Below are 19,646 nucleotides of genomic sequence, written 5' to 3'. Positions count from 1 at the left end.
GCGCGCGCAGGGTGCAGGAAAGGAGCTGGCCGTTGGACACAGCTGGGACCCGCTCGGACAGCTGGCGTGCGCAGAGGGAAGGAGCAGGCTGGCAGCGCAGGTGCGGGACCCATGCGGGAGAGTTGGACGCGCGCTGAAGCTGCGTGCAGGGAACGCGCCAGCTGAGGCACGGGCATGCTGGGGACGCGCGCGAGATGGAGTGGGGAAGGCAGGCGAGCTGGGACCCACGGGCAAATCAGCGGCGCTCTCTCTCTCTCTCTCTCTCTCTGATTGCCTTGTGCGGCTTGGCTGAGGCTTGGCTCCGGGTGGTTGAAAACATGGCTTTCATGGCTTATTTTTGTGTAGCTTTTTACACTGCTTTTTATCTGCAAATAATTAAGCAAAAACTAGACAAATTTCAATTAAAAATATTATGAATAAAAATAATGGAATTGTTTAATTAAAGCTTAAATATTTTAATATTATATAAATCAAAAGCAATATTTATGGTGCATTTTCATGCACTAATCAGTATGTGAAGGAATGAGGGGAGAAAAAAAAAAACCTCTATGATTAATTTTATTTTTGTAATAAAATTTAAGTATATAATTAAGTTTATTATAATTGTGTTTATTTGTCACTTTTTTAAGGTGTTTTTTGTCATTTTATATGAAGATATTTTACAATAATAAATTTTAATTTAGAGGAGATGTAAAGAGTAAAAAAAAAAAGGCGTGTCTCTGTCGTTTCAGTTTCAATGTTCTTTAAAATCCCGTGTCATTTCTAATCCTAATTTGTCGTCATTTTGTTGTTATTTGTCATCGACTCATTGTCAAGTTTGCCTTTGCTACATTGTCGTTTCCTCACTTGCCGTCGTTTCAAATTTTTCTGTCGTCTGTAATCGTCGTCTTCCACGTTTATATCTTCGTAAAGCTTTTTCTGTCATTTATTCGATCGGTGTATTCCCAGATTTCTGTTATCATTTTCTTACAGTCCATATCACGGTTAAGTTTCACGCCGCTTACTTTTATGTATGCTATTGTTTTCTTGTTTCTTGCGGTTTTCTTTGTTTCTAACGTCGTTTTCTGTCGTTTCTACACATAGATCGTATATCCGTTCGTTTTGATGTTGTGTTCATCTACAATTATTTTTATGTTCTATTGTTTTATTGAATGTTGCCATCCTTTGGTCATTTTATGAAGTTTCAGTTTATTGTCGTTTTCACTCCTCTGTCGTTTGAGGTTTTACTGTTTGTCCCGAGTCTGGCCTAGTTTGTCGTTTTTCACTTATTGTTTTTAGATTGTTGTCGTTTGCTCCAATCTTGAAATCTTATTTACTGTCTTTCCATTTTTTTTTTATGTTTTCTGCAGTTGTTTTTCTTCCCTGCTTTTCTATTGCTTTAAGCAGCTATTGTTCCCATGCTTCTGTCGTTTGCTCCATTGACATCTTTTTTCGTCGTTTTTTCATTTTCTATCGTTTCATTTTTCAGTCGTTTTCGTGTTTTATCTTCATTTACTGGCTTCCCGTGTTTTATCTTTATTTACTGGCTTCTGCCGTTTCAGCTTCAGCTTTTGTTTATTTTCGGGTCTCTTTTCTGTTTGTCATCGCTTCATCATTTGTTGTCTTTCTAAATGCACAGTCCGTTTCAAGTTTTCTGTCGTCTCCGTGAAATTGTTGTTTTTAGGTTTATGACCGTTCTGTTCATTCTTTCATGTCGTTTATTATTCGTTGCATTCTTTTTGTACTGAGTCATTGTGTGTTCATTTACACAATTCAAGTCATGACTTGAGTTATGCATGTGAGAGAAAACTATTGTAATAAAAAAATTAAATTTAAATTTATGTGAGAGAATTGTAGCAATATAACTTAGAGAGAAAGAGGGAAATAAGCCAAGACTTAAGATGAATTAAAATTAATAGACCAATAGTTTACATAAGTTAATAAATAGGCCACATTACTGTTTTTGTTCATAACTTGTCTGGTTATGAATCATAACTTGACAAGTTATTCCCGATTTTTGTTCATAACTTGTCTGGCTATGAACCATAACTTGACAAGTTTGTCCATAACTTATCTGGTTATGAATCATAACTTGACAAGTTATGACCTATTAATTTCTATAACTAAAAGTTGGCCTATACACTTTCTTAGGCCTCGTTCGTTTCGCTGATTCGAGTTTAGAATTCGAGTTTTGCTACAGTAAAAAGCTCTCACAAACAATCACATCTAACTTTTTTGCTACAGTAAAAAGCTCTCACATACAATCACATCTCAACTCAAATTCTAAACTCGAATCATCGAAACGAACGAGGCCTTAAGCTTTTCATATTGGTATATTTCTTACTATTTCCCTATAACTTAAGTCATAATTTAATGAACAAGGCCTTAATCTTTTATCCTAATTTTAGTTGGAACTATGCGCCGTTTACGGTTTGCATTTGATTAGGACAAACCTGCAACTGGTTTCTTCTTTTCTCTCTTTTACATAAACATTTTCGGTGCACCTGCAAGCCTATACATAGGGTGAACGCGACGGAAAAAGTACAATTTTCTTGGTCATTGGATTTGGATATAAACTTCTTTTATCATAGTTGATTGCTTTGTTGACTTGAGCGTCAAAGAGTTTTTCTTGCAGGAACCCTCATCTTTCCTATTTTATGGGAGCTTATACAAGTTCAAATATTGAAGAATCAAACGAGTAATAGTAGTCGGAATGTGAGCAAATTCTACCGAAACAGTGCTGAAAAAGTTTGCATAAAACTTGGCATCAGCAAAATATAACTTATTATAAAAACACATAATTTGTTTCCAAAAGACTATCTAAAGAGAGAAGAATATGTCAAAATTGGAAAAGTTTATCAACATATAGGTGAGATTCTCATTTGAGCATATCCAGTTAACACTTCATATTTTTGGTAAACTTCTCATATGGTAATTACCAAATCAATTTTTAAATCACATTCCCATGACTAGCTCTCTTTCTTGGAAGCCACGGCAGACTTTAGTCCATATTTAGAGAACACATCAGTAAGCACAGCCTTCTCCTTGACCTTTAACCTGCAAGATTTTGATGAACCAACAACATTATGCAATTTCCACAACAGAAACGGAAAAGAAGAGAGGCCTTATTTCAATGGCCGTTCAAGAAATATAACAAGTTTTAACCTTTTTGCAGATCCTAGTACGTCAAATTTTGGAACCTTGACTTCTTTTTCTTTCCCAGCTGGTTTTTTCTTGGGATTTTTCCTTCCCTTAGCTTTCACAGGTAGATTTCTTCCGGGGACGTTCTCTTCTTTCCCTTTAGCAAGTAGCTTGTTCTCGAGTGCCTGGATTCTATCTATATTTGAGGGAAGTGAATCTCCCATGGACTCAAATTCTGTCATTTGTTCAGAGTCATCATCACTATGACTTAGCTCTGGGACAGTAATGGAATCCAAATTCTCACTGATATCTTCCCATTCTACCATTTGAAGCTCATCAGCAGGTTCATCATAATCATACTCGACGAAGGCGCTATTCTCCCATTTGTCCAGCGAAGAATCATTTGTTTCAGAATCTTGGCTTTGATCGTCTCTCGAACTCAAACCATGAACTTCAAGATGAGGAGAGTCATGGGTGATGTTGTCTGCTGATGCTTGTTCAAGAGCAGAATCCGATGTTTGCGAATTCATCATCTCACATTTTATTTGCTTCTGAATTTTTCCAAAAGTAATAGTTTGCCGAGAAAACATTTGTGTAAACCTGTCACAGCAAAGGATTACCATTACAATTCATAAGAATAAGCATACTAAAAAACTTGGCAATGTTGAGCAAGCTCATATGTAATTCAGAACTTGTTTGATAGGAACGAAAAAAAAAATACATATATATATATATATATGTATATATAATATACCAAATACAATAAGAGCATAAGAGAAAGTCACTCTCTATTTCTCCATATTTTCCATCCTACTAAAAGTAGCCTTATCAAATATATTTATAAATCATCAATTAGGAGTTCTCCACAACTTAATGTACCTCGTAGCGTGTTCCTGAGACTTGAAATGAACAAAAGCAAAACCCTTGCAGATAGGGTCCCTGGTCTTCTTGTTTCCAGAAACCACCGGGTTTATACTAATCAAACCAGGAACCCCTTTGAACGCAACGCTCAAATCTCGACGCACGTTCTTCTTTTTCGGAAGGTTCACCACTCGCACTCTAACTCCATTCGGAACAACCTCATTACCTACAAAAAAAAAAAAGAAAAAAAAAAGAAGCGAATTCAGTACTTTTGCCAACTTCTACAAAGCAGATGCAAGAAATTTATGAATCACAGATAAACCATTCTTCTTTCCATCATCTTGCTTAGAAACAGGTTTGGCAGGCTCGTTTTTGAGGTTATCGAGATTAGCAGCCTGGGCCAGTCTACTCTGCCGCATTTCTTCGAGCAGTTGGTCTTCAGTCGAAGTGTCGTAGACTTTCCCTTCGCCAAACCCACTTGGCCTTTTCTCAAGCCACTCGCTCATCTTATCAAACGGCAAGAACACGCTTCCATCACCGTCCTCATCGTCGTCCTCGCCGAACTCTTCGTCGTCAAAACCTTCCATTTCCAAGAGAGGTGGGACCCCGCGGCCCCCACGTTTACCTTGCTTCTTCGAAGCGGAAACTATGAATCCTTTGCTGCGTCTCTGGGCATGAAAAGAAGAAAACGCGAGGTGGGTGTGAGGGAATTGTCGTGAAGAAGGGAAGAGTGGAGAATCGGTAGAGGGGGTTGGGGTTGGAAGGACATGGTTGAGGTGGGTTTTGGAGGGAAATGCGAGAGAGGATGAAGTGGGAGTAATGGTGTGACTGGTGAGGAGAGTTTTTGAATTGCAGGGTAGCGGAAAACCTCCGGTGCTTGGCATCTTTCTCCGTTGCTCCTTAACATCTACAGCAACAGAGCTATGCTGTTTCAGTATCGGTTTGGGATTGAGAATTGGAAAAGAAAAACAAAAAACAAAAAACAAAAAAAAAAAAAAAAACTGAACTAAACTAACAAATGGTTAAGTAAAATAGTGGTCAAATGGCCATCAAATGGTGTCGTGGTGTAGTTGGTTATCACGTCAGTCTAACACACTGAAGGTCTCCGGTTCGAGTCCGGGCGACGCCATTCATTTTTTCATTGTAACTTCTTTTAATCCAAGTTAATGAACAACAAGCTTCAAATTTCAATTAGGTGCCTAAACAAGGAGTTCTTTTTTTTTTCCCCCTTTTTAATATTAACTTCATTCTAGGTAAAAATATATGTACGATGAGACTATGTTAGCGGTTTCTTTTCTATTGGTTGTGTAGCTAGCTAGTGTTAATCAAAGAGTTTAGAGAAAAGACAAAAAGTTAAAAAAGTATATATATATATATATATATATATATCTGTTAATAACTTAACAGTTATATCCTAACGGTGATTGCATGGTAAAAAAGAAACAGAGAGAATAATTAGGGTCCACATTGTCAACGTGGCAGCTTCGATCTCTCGCCACGTAAGTACATCACCAACAATGATCTTGTAGTAGTGACCACAATGAATTAGTTAGTCAAACCCACCAAACAATGCGGAGAAAACTGCAAGCCAGGCCTGTTTCTTCCCCCGAAGACACGTTACGTTCTGCCAGTTGATCACGTACTACAAACTGATGATCTCTTTTTGGTTGATTTGATACGAAATTGGTAAAATCTGGTAGACGAAAACATTGTACTGTTTTTGCTCTTACAAGCACCACAACACTACAGAGACGACCAAACTTAGGACAGATAGATGGACCAACATGGCATGGCTATAGTACTATTCTTGAATCTTGGGCCTGAAAGCTGGGCCACACATGTTTCCCAACATGTTTTGGGTTGGCTATTAGGTAAGTGGCGCTATCCGTTGGGTCTAGAATCTTTCAATAATCAAGTTGAATGACAGTTGAGTTTAAATTTTTAACTCCAAAGAAAAATAAATAAATAAAAATATTAAAGTTATTGCCTTAGCCTCTTATAATTGGTCAATATTGATGGGCAAGTCTAGAATATCTTTGGCCACAATACATATTATTTCGTGAAACGTCTAAGTTTTCTGTTTGGTAGGTGACACATTATTGTTTTGGTTTAATTAAAATAGTATAGACCAGGCCATTAATCTCAGGCATGCTTGTTGTTGCCATCTACTTTATGTGTATGGATCAACTTTCTTATTAAAATCTTCTCTCTCTTTTTTGGCTGCATCCGCTTTGCTCTTCTTTATCCACTTAGGTTCCAATTAAAGCCTTTTTTTTTTCCTAGTCTATTTTGATATTTGTTTTATGATCAAATACAAATAATCATGTTTAGAGAGTCTTTCTAAGAGTCAACTTTTTTTAATTGGTTAATGCCCACATATAAGGAAGAAAGTGCTCTAACCATGGACAAGCCGATTTTGTCAGTTCCATGACACAAATATTTTGCATTCAATTTTATACACGAATGCCTTTTTTGTTATGTTTTCTTTCAATTTTGTTTCCGGTTCAACTTATGTATACAATAATCCAAGCAAAAGTAAACTCGTTTATACAATAATGTTGTTGAAGTCTTGAAGAGGCTGCCAAACAATGAAGAGATTGAAGATTGGACATGGAGGAGATCATGGCATAGTATATCGTCCTATTATATCATTTGCCTATCCATTGAAAATAACAGAAGAAGAAATATAAGAGAAATTAAAGGGCTTGTTTAGTTTGATTATTCGAGTTTTTAATTCGCGTTGAGATGTGATTTTATGTGAGAATTTTTTACTGTAGTAAAAAGTTAGATGTGATTGTTTCTTAAAGCTTTTTACTGTAACAAAATTCGAATCAGTGAAACGAACGAGCTTAAAGTCATCTAAATTTTTTTTTCTACTTTATGACTTTACCTTGTAGCGCAATTCATAGATTGATAGATTATGACGAGTATAAATGAGAGAATTTAATATCTAATCAGATAAAATTACGTATGCTTACAGATGATATAGAAATTAAATAGATAATTAAAGTCATTTTAAGATTTTTTTTTTTAGTTTATCACTTTATCTTGTAGCACCATTCATAAAACGATGTATGTTTAACAAGTGCGTCGCGTCATAATAAAAACTTATCAATAAAGCCTTCTAGGTAGAATCTAATCAGTTAATAGGCACTTCAAAAAGAATGTTGCATTATTGATGCATTAAGGGTTAAGAAACAAATCAAGCTACTGCAGCTACTAAACTTTAGACTTTAGAGCATATATAGTGAAGACTGATTAACATTGTGTAGGTTTCATAATAGTCACTAGAGCATCATATATAGGCTGTTACTTTCACAAACTGCATGATTATTTGCACTATGATTTATTAATAGTATAGATAGACCTAACATTCAAAAGTAAAGCCCAAAATGTCGTTCATAAGAAGAAAAAAAATAATAAATAAATAAATAAAAGGTGGCACGGTGCAATAAGTTTAGACTTGTTTGCTCGGAACAGTTCCTTAATCTCCATCACTAACCAAGGTTTTCACTATGGGTCCTATTGATTAATTTTTTCTCTTCTTTTATCGGAAGTCTAAAGTTTTGATAGAAACTTATACCAAAATCCCAAGGTCGTCTAAGAACAAAATTGCAATTTGATATTATTTGATCACTTAATAAACTCAGTCAATTCAAACTTGTCCATTAATTCATAGATCTAGCAAAAAAGTGGATTCGAGACTGGATTTGTGAAAATCTAAAAAATTTATAAATGAAGTGAAAATGAAAAAGTTTGCAAGAAAAGAAAGAAAAAACATAAAGCCAGCTCTGTATTATGCTGTTGTGTCTTGAGAGTGTGCGACAAATAATACAAGGCCAAAATAGATATATAGAGGGAATCAAACAGTGCTGAAAACGATGTTCCCACTTTATTAATAAGATGTTTAGTATGAGTATTCGTGTTATGGTTCGAATCATAGTTTGTGATTCGTTATAGTATTTTTTTTTCATAAAAAATACGTAAATTGAGAATAATTCTGATATCATAAACCAAATGTGCACTAAGTAACAATGTACATATATGTATATGTGTGTATATATATAATGATAATGTCATGGGACAGACTATATTAGGCCACTCTAGTAACCCTGTCCAAACGCGGTAGAGGAATAAAGAGAATATCTAATGAAAAGTACTGCCATATCCAAATTTTCACATCCGTAATTGGATATGAAACGTGAATTATTAATTATATATAGCTAGTCTGATACAACGTGAGTTTATAGATCCACAGCACAACTCTCACTACGACAAACGTGACATTTACGCTTTATTTGGTAGGAAGAGAAGAAAATGGAAAGAAAATAAAGGTATAACATGGGCGAGTAATTGTATTTGGCATTAGATTAGCAAAAAAAAAAAAAAAAAAAAAAAAAGTATTTGGCATTATTCCTTCCTTTATTTTTTTTTTATTTGCGGATAGACTGAAATTGGGAATTATTTGAAAGGTTTAAAATTACTCACTCAATCTATTATCTCATTCCAAACAATTATAATCCCCAAAATTACTCTAATATATAGTTCCCTCTTTTTTTGATTAAATAATATATAATTCCCTTACTATCTACTTCTTTCCACTTTTATCTCCTACTAAAAAGGTTCTTAATGATAAGCATTTAGCAAGCCTTTTTTTTTTTTTTAAAGGGAACTTGTATTTAATAAAAAACAAAGAAACAAAACACACAATACAATACTAATGACCCATTAAAAAAAGAGACGTTAGAAATGAGAGAAAATTTCGACACACTAATAATGAGTACATTTTAGACTTGATTTAAAAAAATCCCTCTCATTAAGATAATCTTTCATGTTCTTAAAAGAGAGATCAACAACCCCCATATAAAGAAGACATCAGCAGTATGACATAGATAAAATTCTAACCAGACCAAAAACTCACACTATTAATAAACAATCTAATTAAGCGGAAAACACAATTAAAATTAAAAAGTGGAGAAACCACCTTCATTAGTAAAAAAACAAAGCCGAACACACGTCGACGTCAAAAGTGAATTTAATTATTTCATCTTTAATTGGAAGATGATATGATATCTTTAACCGTGAATACTTTAAACTATTCACATATTTATTTTTACTTTTCAAGAGTTTCAAAATGTTTTATCATGGCCGAGAGAGAGAGAGAGAGATGCAACTTTTTCAAGAGTTCAAATCTTAATTATGGCCCATGAGATAAAAGAGGAAGAGATATCATGGGCTGCTTTAGTTTATCATTACATAAACTATCCACAGCCTTTACGCGAATGAGTTCAATCTGTTAAATCATGGCCACGCTCCACCAAAAGTTAGGAAGTTTTCGGGTATCATTTCATCTATTCAAAAATGTAGAAAACTTTTTACTTTATTTCTTTATAATAATATATCCTGATTTCACCCTTATTTCAATTGTGATTAGGTAACAGGTACTATCTGCTGGCCATAATTTACATTATTTACTTGAAAAGTCAATATTACTCCACTTCCATTAACTAGAAACAAAAATATTGAAACAAGATTTCGTTTTCAACTAAACGTCTCAGAGAGAGAACTTAGCTCTCAAATCTAATTTTGTCGTCCAAATAATTTCTAACCAATCATAAATTAAAATATTTTTTAACTAGTTTATACATGTTTTTCCATTTGAGTCCATTAAATTATAGGGCATACATTATTTGAATTGTCAAAAGTTAAATAGGAGATTTGAGTTCCTACGTGATGGTTACAAAATCAATCCATAATCCCTATGAATAAATAAGCAATAAGCACATTCCAATTAAATACCTTGACCACCGAGCAATTTTAATTAGACATTTAATTGAATGGAATCATTGGGCACGAAAATCATTTAACATGAAGATTTTTACCAGAAATTGTGTCTGATTTCCATTTAATTACAGATCCAAATTCTACTTACTTTTTGCTTCATAAATACATGAAGACCCCAAAACAATAAGTCGGTACAATTATTGAAATGAATTAACTACTTTTACTTGGAAATTCAGGATCATGGTCGAGTCTATCTCTGGAATATGGCCCCCAACCCCAAAGTACGTTGGCATCTATGTATAAATGTCTGCGAAAAAACCCAATAAGAAAAAAACAAATAAAATGTAAAAAAAAAAATAATAATAATAATAAACATGAATATGAACCAATTTTTATGGAAGGGGAGTATATGATGTTGATAGCTCATCTTCTGTGTTTGCTCCATCGAATAATGTACGTTGTTTTTCCTTCACTTTCCTTTTCTTTTTTGTACAATAAAATAAATAATTAGGTAGTTGAAGTATTAAATAAAAAATCAATCTGAATATGCCTAATTTGAAAAAGAAAAATTAATCTTGTAAGGCATTTTACATAAAATCTTCATCGGTGTCTAGTGGCCAAATTAAGAAAGATAAAACAAAGAAACAAGATGGTTTTGCGGGGTTGTCAACTGTCAAAGTTTTTGTATTATTTTTGTGTTGGTTGCTTAAAAATCTCATAGATGCAGTTAGATTCTTTTGATAAATCACAGTGACACCCAATTGCCTTCCATTGGCCATTTCAAATAAAAAAATTAAAAAAAAAATAGCAAAGGAAAAACAAATTAGAAATAATGATATAAACCTTATGAAAAGATTTTGACATCATTTTCGTTATGTCTGATGTGTAACCAAAGATCCACAAGACACGCCAAATTATCTCTTGTGCTATAATTTGAGAGGGGGGGGAAAAAGTGTGAGATTTAAGCTAATAGTAATGAACTGTTACGTGCTATTTCCAAATAGATATCTAATCAGAGATTTATCTGTACACGTGTACGACGAAGATTACAGGGTTGAAAATAATACCAAACAGTCTTAGTAAGTTTAGCCAATGAGATATGTTTGGTCTTAAGATCAAAGACATTAGACATGTACAGCTAATATCTACCAAAAAAAAAAAAAAGTTAATGGATCTGACAAGGTTGGAGCGCTTCATGTTTTTTTGTTGTTTTTCTTCTTCCAATGGGAAAATGGGATTGAAAAAGATTGAAAGGTGAATAGCATATGACCTGCATTAATGGATTGAACGAAAATATATAACTCAATATATATATATATATAAAACAGTCACATCTAACTCTTTTACTACAATAAAAAACTCTCATATAACATCACATCTCAACTCGAATTAAAAACTCGAATTAGCGAACCGAACGGGCACATATATATGCTATTTTGACACACAATAAACAATAGGAATATCTTTTTCTTTTTTTTTTCTTTTTTAGCTTGAGTTATTAATAATTGAGTTTACTATAATGTACAAATCAATGGGGAGAGAGAAGACATTTTTTTTTTTTTTTTTTTTTTTTTTTTTCTGAATAAGACTTACGTTATCCGATATATAAGTAGAACTACCGTATGCGTAGTTAACTACATGCTGGAGAGTAGGGAAGGAGTACAAGTCACTAACATCAAGAAATTTTCCTCATTTCGACCACGTGGCACAACGAGAAGCGGATACAAATTATACCCGTGGGTAAGCTAATGAAAACCCCGGCAGCTATCACGCACACTATAGTGTAAAACCTTAACTAATTAAATCCAACATTTTCCAAGCTCTCAACTTTGAACTTTCTTATATCTGAACAAAAAAAAAAAAAAAAAAGAACTTTATGTATATAGCATTTAAGAATATATATATGCTTTCGTAATGTATAACTCAGCACTAAAAATCTCCTCCGTTCTCCCCAAAACGGAATTCAATTTTTTCCCGGGTAGAAAAAACTGAAAATCTCCCACGCTTTTTCCTATCCTTTTCCAATCTCAAAACAGACACATTAATTAAAAAAAAAGAAAAAAAAAAAGAAAATTCTAAACTCTTCTCATTTTTATATCCCAGGAAACAGATAGAACCTTCAAACCCAAACCAAACCCCTCTCCTCTCTCTCTCTTATTCACACTGTCACACACTGTCACTATACCTCTCTTTCTCTATATCTCCCTCTTCTCTCTCTTTTTCTCCGATCAGTTTCCGGCGACTTTCGCAATCGCTCTGGCTATAAACCAATTCGTATAGAATGGGAAGAGAATTATGAGGAACTGCCTTTATCGGTGGCGATCATGTCGGTGTCGTGCTCGGAATGCTTCTCCGACCTTCTCTGCGGCGAGGACTCCGGAATCCTGTCGGAGGAGTACTCGCCGGCGGAATGCTTCTCTGACCTGGAATATTCCGTCGAAAGTTATTGCAGCGAGGAATCCATCGCCGGCTTCATCGAGGACGAGAGGAACTTCGTCCCCGGCGTCGATTACCTCTCCCGCTTTCGCTCTCACCCTTTCGACGCCTCCGCTCGAGCTCTGTCCGTTGCATGGATTCTCAAGGTAAAAACCCTAAAACTTTCTCGAGAAAATTAATTAATCACCTTCTCGACAAAATTAAAGGGAAAAAAATGAATAATCGGATTCGGACCTTGAGTTGCTTGATATTACAGTAATGCCACGGATCTGCGACTGTTTCATTCTCCGGCTTTTAAACTGTTTAACACCGTCGGATCTGTAAGAAAAATCATATTGATCGAGGTCATTATTATTGGCGACGCGCGTACGGTCTAACGGATTCCTTGTATTTTTTTTTTTTTAAATGCTGTTATAAGTCGTTAAGATTACGAAATGTTAATGTGACGAGTAGGTGACGAAACTGTTTATACGGTTAAGTTTTAATTCTCTATACGTCGTCGTTTTGCAGGTCCATTCTTACTACGGTTTTCAGCCGCTGACGGCGTATCTCTCCGTCAACTACTTGGATCGGTTCCTGTACTCTCGCCGCTTGCCGGTGAGTTTCCGTTATAATCAGTTTTGTCGCGGATTGTCTGATATATCAAGGTTTAATGAACGAACATAGATTATTATATTAATTACATTAATTATCTTGGAGTTAATAACTATAATATGTAAATGTAGTTATATTTTTACTTTTTGATGATTTGGAGAAAGTTAAGTAATTATATATGACTTTTCAAACCCAGAAAAAGTGGCATAGTAGGAGAATGACGGGCAACGTACAGTGGGAGTGATAGAATTACGGTGCCAAGGGCATTATTGGCAATATATATTGCACATCTGTACGTACCACGTACAATATAAATATAAAGATACTAATTACACAGTACTTATACGTAGTCCTTTGTGGGTTTGGTTTTAAGAACCCTGTGGCTAACTATTGTGATATGGATCGCCAAGTCCAACCAATTGTTTGTTCAAGAATTGCTTGCCTCTTGACTTTTTAGTAACAACAGTGTAAAAGTACACTACCATATTAATTATGCCTGTGTGAACTTTGTTATTCTTGTCTCATCACGTCCCACATTGTGCGAAATAAATAGAGAAAAACCAAGGAAATCTTGCCTCGCAAAGTTCGAGTTGAGATGTGACATTTTTTTGAGAATTTTTCACTATAACAGAAAAAGTTAAATGTGACATTTTCTAATAATTTTTTACTGTAAAAATCTAAAATTAAAAACTCAAATCGGTGAAATGAACGAGGTTGCTCTACAGTACAACCATGATCTGTTAATATCCTTGTTTTATTAAGTATATATATATATATATATATATATTTTTTTTTTTTTGTCTCTTAAATTTGTTAATAATATTACTTTTTTCACAGCACTCGGATGGGTGGCCATTGCAACTGTTATCCGTTGCTTGTTTGTCATTGGCTGCAAAAATGGAGGAACCTCTGGTTCCTTCTTTGTTGGATCTTCAGGTGTATATTTATATATAAAATAAAATGATCCGAAATAAAAATTTTAATTTGAATGATTTAAATTAGAGACTAATTTAGATTAAATATATGCTTAATCCTGATATAGATTGAGGGTGCAAAGTACATTTTCGAACCCCGAACGATCCGCAGAATGGAGCTTCTTGTTCTTAGTGTGTTGGATTGGAGGCTAAGATCCATAACACCCTTCAGTTTCATCGCTTTCTTTGCATGTAAGCTCGACTCCACCGGGACTTTCACTGGGTTTCTTATTTCACGCGCCACAGAAATTATCTTATCCAATATCCAAGGTAAAATATTAACGTAATAAACATTGGATATCTACACATTATACATATATGCAACGCATGCTAACTAACGTATCATAATATATAGTTTAAAAGCATATATGTACATTTATCCTTGCAGAGGCTAGCTTTGTTGAATACCGGCCGTCATGCATTGCGGCGGCGGCGATACTTTCCGCCGCCAACGAGATCCCTAATTTCTCAATGGTTGATGCGGAGCAAGCTGAATCATGGTGTGATGGATTAAGCAAAGTAAGCTTAATTTGCTAATGTTAATGTATTAATTATGATAATTAAACAAAGCACAATATTCGCGCCAATTCGAAAACATGCACGTATAAAGCTGGAAGCTGGTTTTGTTTTTTTTTGCAGGAGAAAATAATAGGATGCTACGGGCTAATGAAAGATATTTTGCTTGAAAGTGGTTGCCGGATGAAAAAGACACCAAAAATCTTACCGCAGCTTCGAGTTACAATTCGGGGCAGAATGAGGTCAAGTACTAGTGACTCATCCTCGTCATCCTCGTCATCATCTTGTAAAAGGAGGAAATTGAATAACTGCTTATGGGTAGATGATGACAAAGGAAACTCCGAGTGAGGGGAAAAAGGAGGGAATAATTAAATAAGGGAAAAGAAAAAGTGGGGGGTGGGGGGAATGGTGGCCCCAAGTTGTCTAGAAACCTCAATATTTTTTTGGAGGGTTTTGAGATTATAATATTGACTTGAGTGATGGTGTAGAGATTATAGTATAATATATATATATATATATCTTATATAATGTATTTATGAGAGAGAGAGAGAGAGAGAGAGAGAGAAAGGTTTGGTGAGTTTGTAGATTTATTAATTTTTTTAGGTGGGAATTTCCATATCATTAAATGGCTTTGCAGATTCCCAAGGGAGGGGGATTTGTTTGTTAATATTTTGGGTGTTCTTGAGGGGGAAAAAAAAAAGAGAAAAGAAAAGTGAGGGAAAAGACAGAGACAGATCTGTTTTTAATAGTGGAGTCATGGATGAGTGTTTAAAGAAGTGGGGAGTGATTGAATTCAAAGGCAGCATTGATTATTGAATGAAAGGGAGGGTGGTGGAGTTGGTGGGACCATAAAAATTGGGAGGGTGATATTGTTAGGTTTTTCATCAAAGATGTTTGGCAAAATGAGGGAGAGATTATATAATTATATATACATTGGCACTACTTTGAAGTTTGAGCAAGTCCATGGATTGGGAATTTGGGATTCTATAAAGTCAAGCTTCTCATCTAATCAATCATCTTATAGGTCCCTATTCTGCCTCTTTCAATGGGAGAGATGAACCAAAATTCAAAGACAGATTAATGCCTCCATTTTTTTTTTCTCCTCCATGAATACCTTTTTTTTAAAACTTTTTTTTTGAGTGGTATGTGTGCTTAAGCAATAGGTGCGTAAAGCACACACGTGTGTATGAGTGCTTTTTTGGCGGGAACTGCCTCTTATAGTGGCCACGAGATTGGCCTTTATTAGTTAACTATACTGGTCGTCATTGGACTCTTCGATCAACTGGTGTTCGCACGGTGGCGGTCACACGTGCTTCACACGTTTTTTTTTTATTTTTTATATTTTTCAATTTTTTCAATTTTTTGTTCATTTCTTTTGGGAGAGAGGAAAATGAAAAAAACCTCTCACATGGCCGAAGTTTTTGGCCTTTTCCTCTTTTTTTTTTGGAAAAAAGAAAAAAAAAAGATACTGAGGTCTTTGGGGCCGTCATGCGTGTTGTAATGGAATCATGATGAATATAATAATAAAATAGATTTCTCTCTTTGGAATATTATTATTGATTTACTTACTTGGTATCTGCATGGCACGTGATTGACAATGGAGACTTTTGTAGCTTTGCGGTTTGTTTTATTACCCTCGATGTATAAAATATATATATATATATATATATATATATACATATATAAATCAAAAGAGCTTTTATGAAAAGGCAAAAGCTATGGAATTATTATGTGAAGGGTAAAGCCCGCCAAAGATGGAAGTGATGAAGGGACTTGGGCTAGGTCCCGCTAGCAATAAAGGCGGTTCATGATCAGCAACTTCATCAGTGACAGTGAATACGACTCTTTTATCAATTGCCATCTCGTGACCAAACCCCTCCATATATATCATATATATTGCTTCCTCTCTCTCTCTCTCTCTCTCTCTCTCTCTCTCTCTCTCTCTCTCTCACCATCTCTTGTTTTCCTTTAGATATCAGACAAACTCTTTCCTCACATTTCAATCCCCTTATTAATTCATCATCACAGTCCCCATAAACATTATTCCAACGCTTCTGATATGACCCTTATAATATACCAACCCCCATTCTCTTACCAATATATTCTTATAATATATATATATATATATATACAATTTATAAATCTCTACCATATTTATCTTTATTTTTGGTGTAATACATGATATTATATGCATATACACATAATAATAGCGGTGGGAGTGTGTACTAGTATAGTGAGACACACACACATATATATATATATATGTTTATATATGTATGTATGGATAAAAATATGGTGGAAAAACCCAAGGCTGGAAAAAGCAACTTTAACTGCCGGGACGTTCCTGCACTAACAAATAGAAAAGGCCCAAAAATAAGCCTGTCATTTAGTCCCAGATCCCCGACATAAGGTATATTATTTTTGCATGTAATAACACACATATATATATATGTGTGTTATCACTGTTGCCACTTTAAATATATATATGTATCCGCTTGTAAAAAGGTAAGTACAGTTCGAATATATCTTAGGCATATATATCTTTGCATGACATGAAATCCTTATCACCTCCCATGTGGTATACGTGGCATGTAATAAATCGATCCAGCACCCCCTCAATCACAATATTGTTCAACATCTTCTATCAAATCCACTTTTTTCTTTTGTTTCGTTATTATTATTATTATTTTTTTTTCTCTTTTCCCAAATTATGCATATGAAAGCTATGTCCACCATGGACCACCCAGAATGGAAAAAAAAAAAAAAAAAAAAATCGAAACGAAGTGACAAACCTTTCTTTTAGTTCGACTTTCTCCTATTTTTCTTTTTGGTCTGTTTCATGTGCCAATCGACCGTTCATCAAGGACATGGTAATTGGACAACCCGATTGGTAGAAAAATATAAGATATACAGATGTTCTTACGGGTAATGGACGTTGATATCAAGCTCTTTTTAATTACTTGCTAGTTGCTGCTAGCTTTTACAAAGGAGCTAGCTTTTTAGCTTCTTCCAGCAATATGGAACCCACTATATATAATTTATGTGTATATTCCAGCGTGTCGGAAAGCACTTATTAGTTTAATAAGAAATTATTGACATTAAATCAGCAATTAGTAGCGATTTGTGGGGTTTTCCTCATTAGGCCAGCAATGGTGGGACCATGGCGATTTGGACAATACGGCCAATTAGAACTTCCGTAATATAATACCACAACTAACGGCTAATTTGGCAATGGTCATCACCAACTAGGGGTGGCAATTCGTGTCATGTGTCGTGTTCGTGTCATGTTTTGATCGTTTCTTTTTAAATTTACAGTCAACCCGAACACGACCCGTGACACGAAATTTTTTAAAAATCACAGCACGAACACGACACGACCACTTTACGAGTTGACACGACACGACCTGAAAATGACCTGTGACACGAAATTGACCCGTGAACCCGAAATTGACACGAAAATTGTATACTTTTATTTAGTTTTTTACATATTAAAAATAACTTAAAATTCATAACACACTAAATTACAATAACATCCATTAAAATTAAGCAAATAATAGTATAAGATTTTGAGTATAACTATCATGATATCACAAGTTCATAATAAAATTTAAAATCTAAAATGAAAAATATATGTATTTTTTAGTTTTTTACGAGTTTCGTGTCGTGTTCGGGTTAGGCGGGTCCAACCCGAAATTGACCCGTGTTTTTCGTGTCAATTTCAGGTCGACCCAATTCTGACCCGAACCTCTTTTTTCTCAACCCTAACCCGTAAAATTCGTGTCGTTTTTGAGTCATGTCATCGTGTCGTGACCCATATTGCCGGCTCTATCACCAACGGCTAATTTGAAATAGAATTTTTGGTACGTCATATGTGTGTGTATAACATAAATATATATGTATATATACGTGTGACGATAGGGGTCTAGATATTTGCTGCATTAATCAAAAGTGATTGGATTCTAGTTTCAACACAAAAGAGTCAAGAAATAGGACAAGCCGTGGACTGCAACCACAATAAATAGGTACATTTATATGTGTTACATATAATCATGTGCAAATTAACATCACAAATATTTATATAATTATAGGGCATCGATAGATCCCTTTACTTATTAGATGTATATTGTCCCGTGCATGCACGTGTGTGCGCAGGCCGTTTGGACCTATAGTCGGTGCAATGTAAGGTCGAGTCGATCTAAATTATTAAGCTAGATATTAATTGCTTGAAAACTGTTATATATATAGATATATTATTACACATATATTGCATATATATATATACACATATATAGGTTATATAAAAGGCTATGCTATAAGGTTCCTTTGAGTAGTGACTGTTTGTCACATTTTAGATATTTCTTAATTAAAGGGTCCCTTCGAGCACAACTAGATAGTGTTATTGAACCCACAAATTTGGGCACGATGGGTACGTGATATACTCTTATTGGACATTAAAAGGTGAAATATTTTGTCATTTTTTTTTCCTTTTTGTTTTAGTAAAAAGATAAAGGGTGGAACCTATGGGCTATGAGAATTTGGATTTTGTAAGCGATTGGTTCCCACCATTATATTCCCCACGATCATAATTAAATGGCAGAAAGAAAATTATACCGTATGAGAGTTTGGGAATTTGTTGTTGATTAACATGAAGCTATAATTATAACTTAGGTTGAAAGTATAGAATGGTAATAATCATAGACTATAGTATTACTTGACCATAGACCAATTAGAGAATGACACGTGTAACTCAAATTACATAAGGAATGATCCAGAATGGCCACTTTATAATTTAAACTCGTCTCCATTAGAATGGTCTCAATCGCTTTCGCATCCCTTATCTTAAGTAATGCATGATATTGTAAAACTACTTTTCTGCGCATGCACTTTCCTTTTCTCCAAACAGAATGGTTTTTATTTTTTAAAGTGAGGAATCCTAAGTATAAACCCAAAAGCCAAAAATTCTTTTTTCCCTTCTCAGGAAAAGTGGGGTTTTTTTGGGGGGGTGAAGGTTAGATCAGAATCTAGCCCTTTACTTACTCTCTTTTGCTGGAGGAATCTTTCAGCTGTATGTGGCCAATTGACAAAAATAGAGGACCCTTAAATATTCAGCTTTCAAATACGATTTTTGGTTTGTATAAAAAAAAATAAATAAAAACCCATATGCTCGTGGGGTTGCTGCAAAAGTCTCTACAGTGGTCCTTTGGACTAAAGATTTCAAAAGCTAGAATGATTCTGAAGTTTTGAGATACAATTTACGATTTTATGCTGAATGCAAGACAGCAGCGCCCTCTAGTCTTTTGATCACTCATTGTCCCCATGCCCATGACCAATTTTGTAAATTTTTTTTAAAAAAAAAAAAAA

The 19,646-nt window shown here is 34.7% G+C and overlaps 2 protein-coding genes and 1 non-coding gene across 3 annotated transcripts; 2 read left to right on the top strand and 1 right to left on the bottom strand.

The window, feature by feature from the left end:
- Positions 1–2,764: 2,764 nt before the first annotated feature.
- On the bottom strand, positions 2,765–4,932 carry LOC21410436. Its single transcript, XM_010102213.2, has 4 exons — positions 4,304–4,932; positions 4,000–4,207; positions 3,145–3,720; positions 2,765–3,036 (listed from the first exon to the last, which is right to left on the bottom strand). The coding sequence occupies exons 1-4, from the start codon at positions 4,863–4,865 to the stop codon at positions 2,949–2,951; spliced, it is 1,434 nt and encodes a 477-aa protein (XP_010100515.1). The 5' UTR covers positions 4,866–4,932; the 3' UTR covers positions 2,765–2,948.
- Positions 4,933–5,036: 104 nt separating this feature from the next.
- Positions 5,037–5,110, top strand: TRNAV-AAC. Its single transcript has one exon. It is a non-coding gene; the product is annotated as a tRNA-Val (tRNA).
- Positions 5,111–11,616: 6,506 nt separating this feature from the next.
- On the top strand, positions 11,617–14,832 carry LOC21410435 (cyclin-D1-1). The gene is made up of 6 exons (XM_010102212.2): positions 11,617–12,347; positions 12,712–12,798; positions 13,633–13,731; positions 13,838–14,039; positions 14,158–14,288; positions 14,409–14,832. The coding sequence occupies exons 1-6, from the start codon at positions 12,090–12,092 to the stop codon at positions 14,631–14,633; spliced, it is 1,002 nt and encodes a 333-aa protein (XP_010100514.1). The 5' UTR covers positions 11,617–12,089; the 3' UTR covers positions 14,634–14,832.
- Positions 14,833–19,646: the final 4,814 nt, after the last annotated feature.

This window comes from Morus notabilis, unplaced genomic scaffold (genome assembly GCF_000414095.1).
Source record: "Morus notabilis unplaced genomic scaffold, ASM41409v2 Scaffold99, whole genome shotgun sequence".
NCBI classification, from domain to species: domain Eukaryota; kingdom Viridiplantae; phylum Streptophyta; class Magnoliopsida; order Rosales; family Moraceae; genus Morus; species Morus notabilis.
Note: the sequence above shows the minus strand (reverse complement) of the source record. Positions and strands in the feature narration are given on the sequence as shown.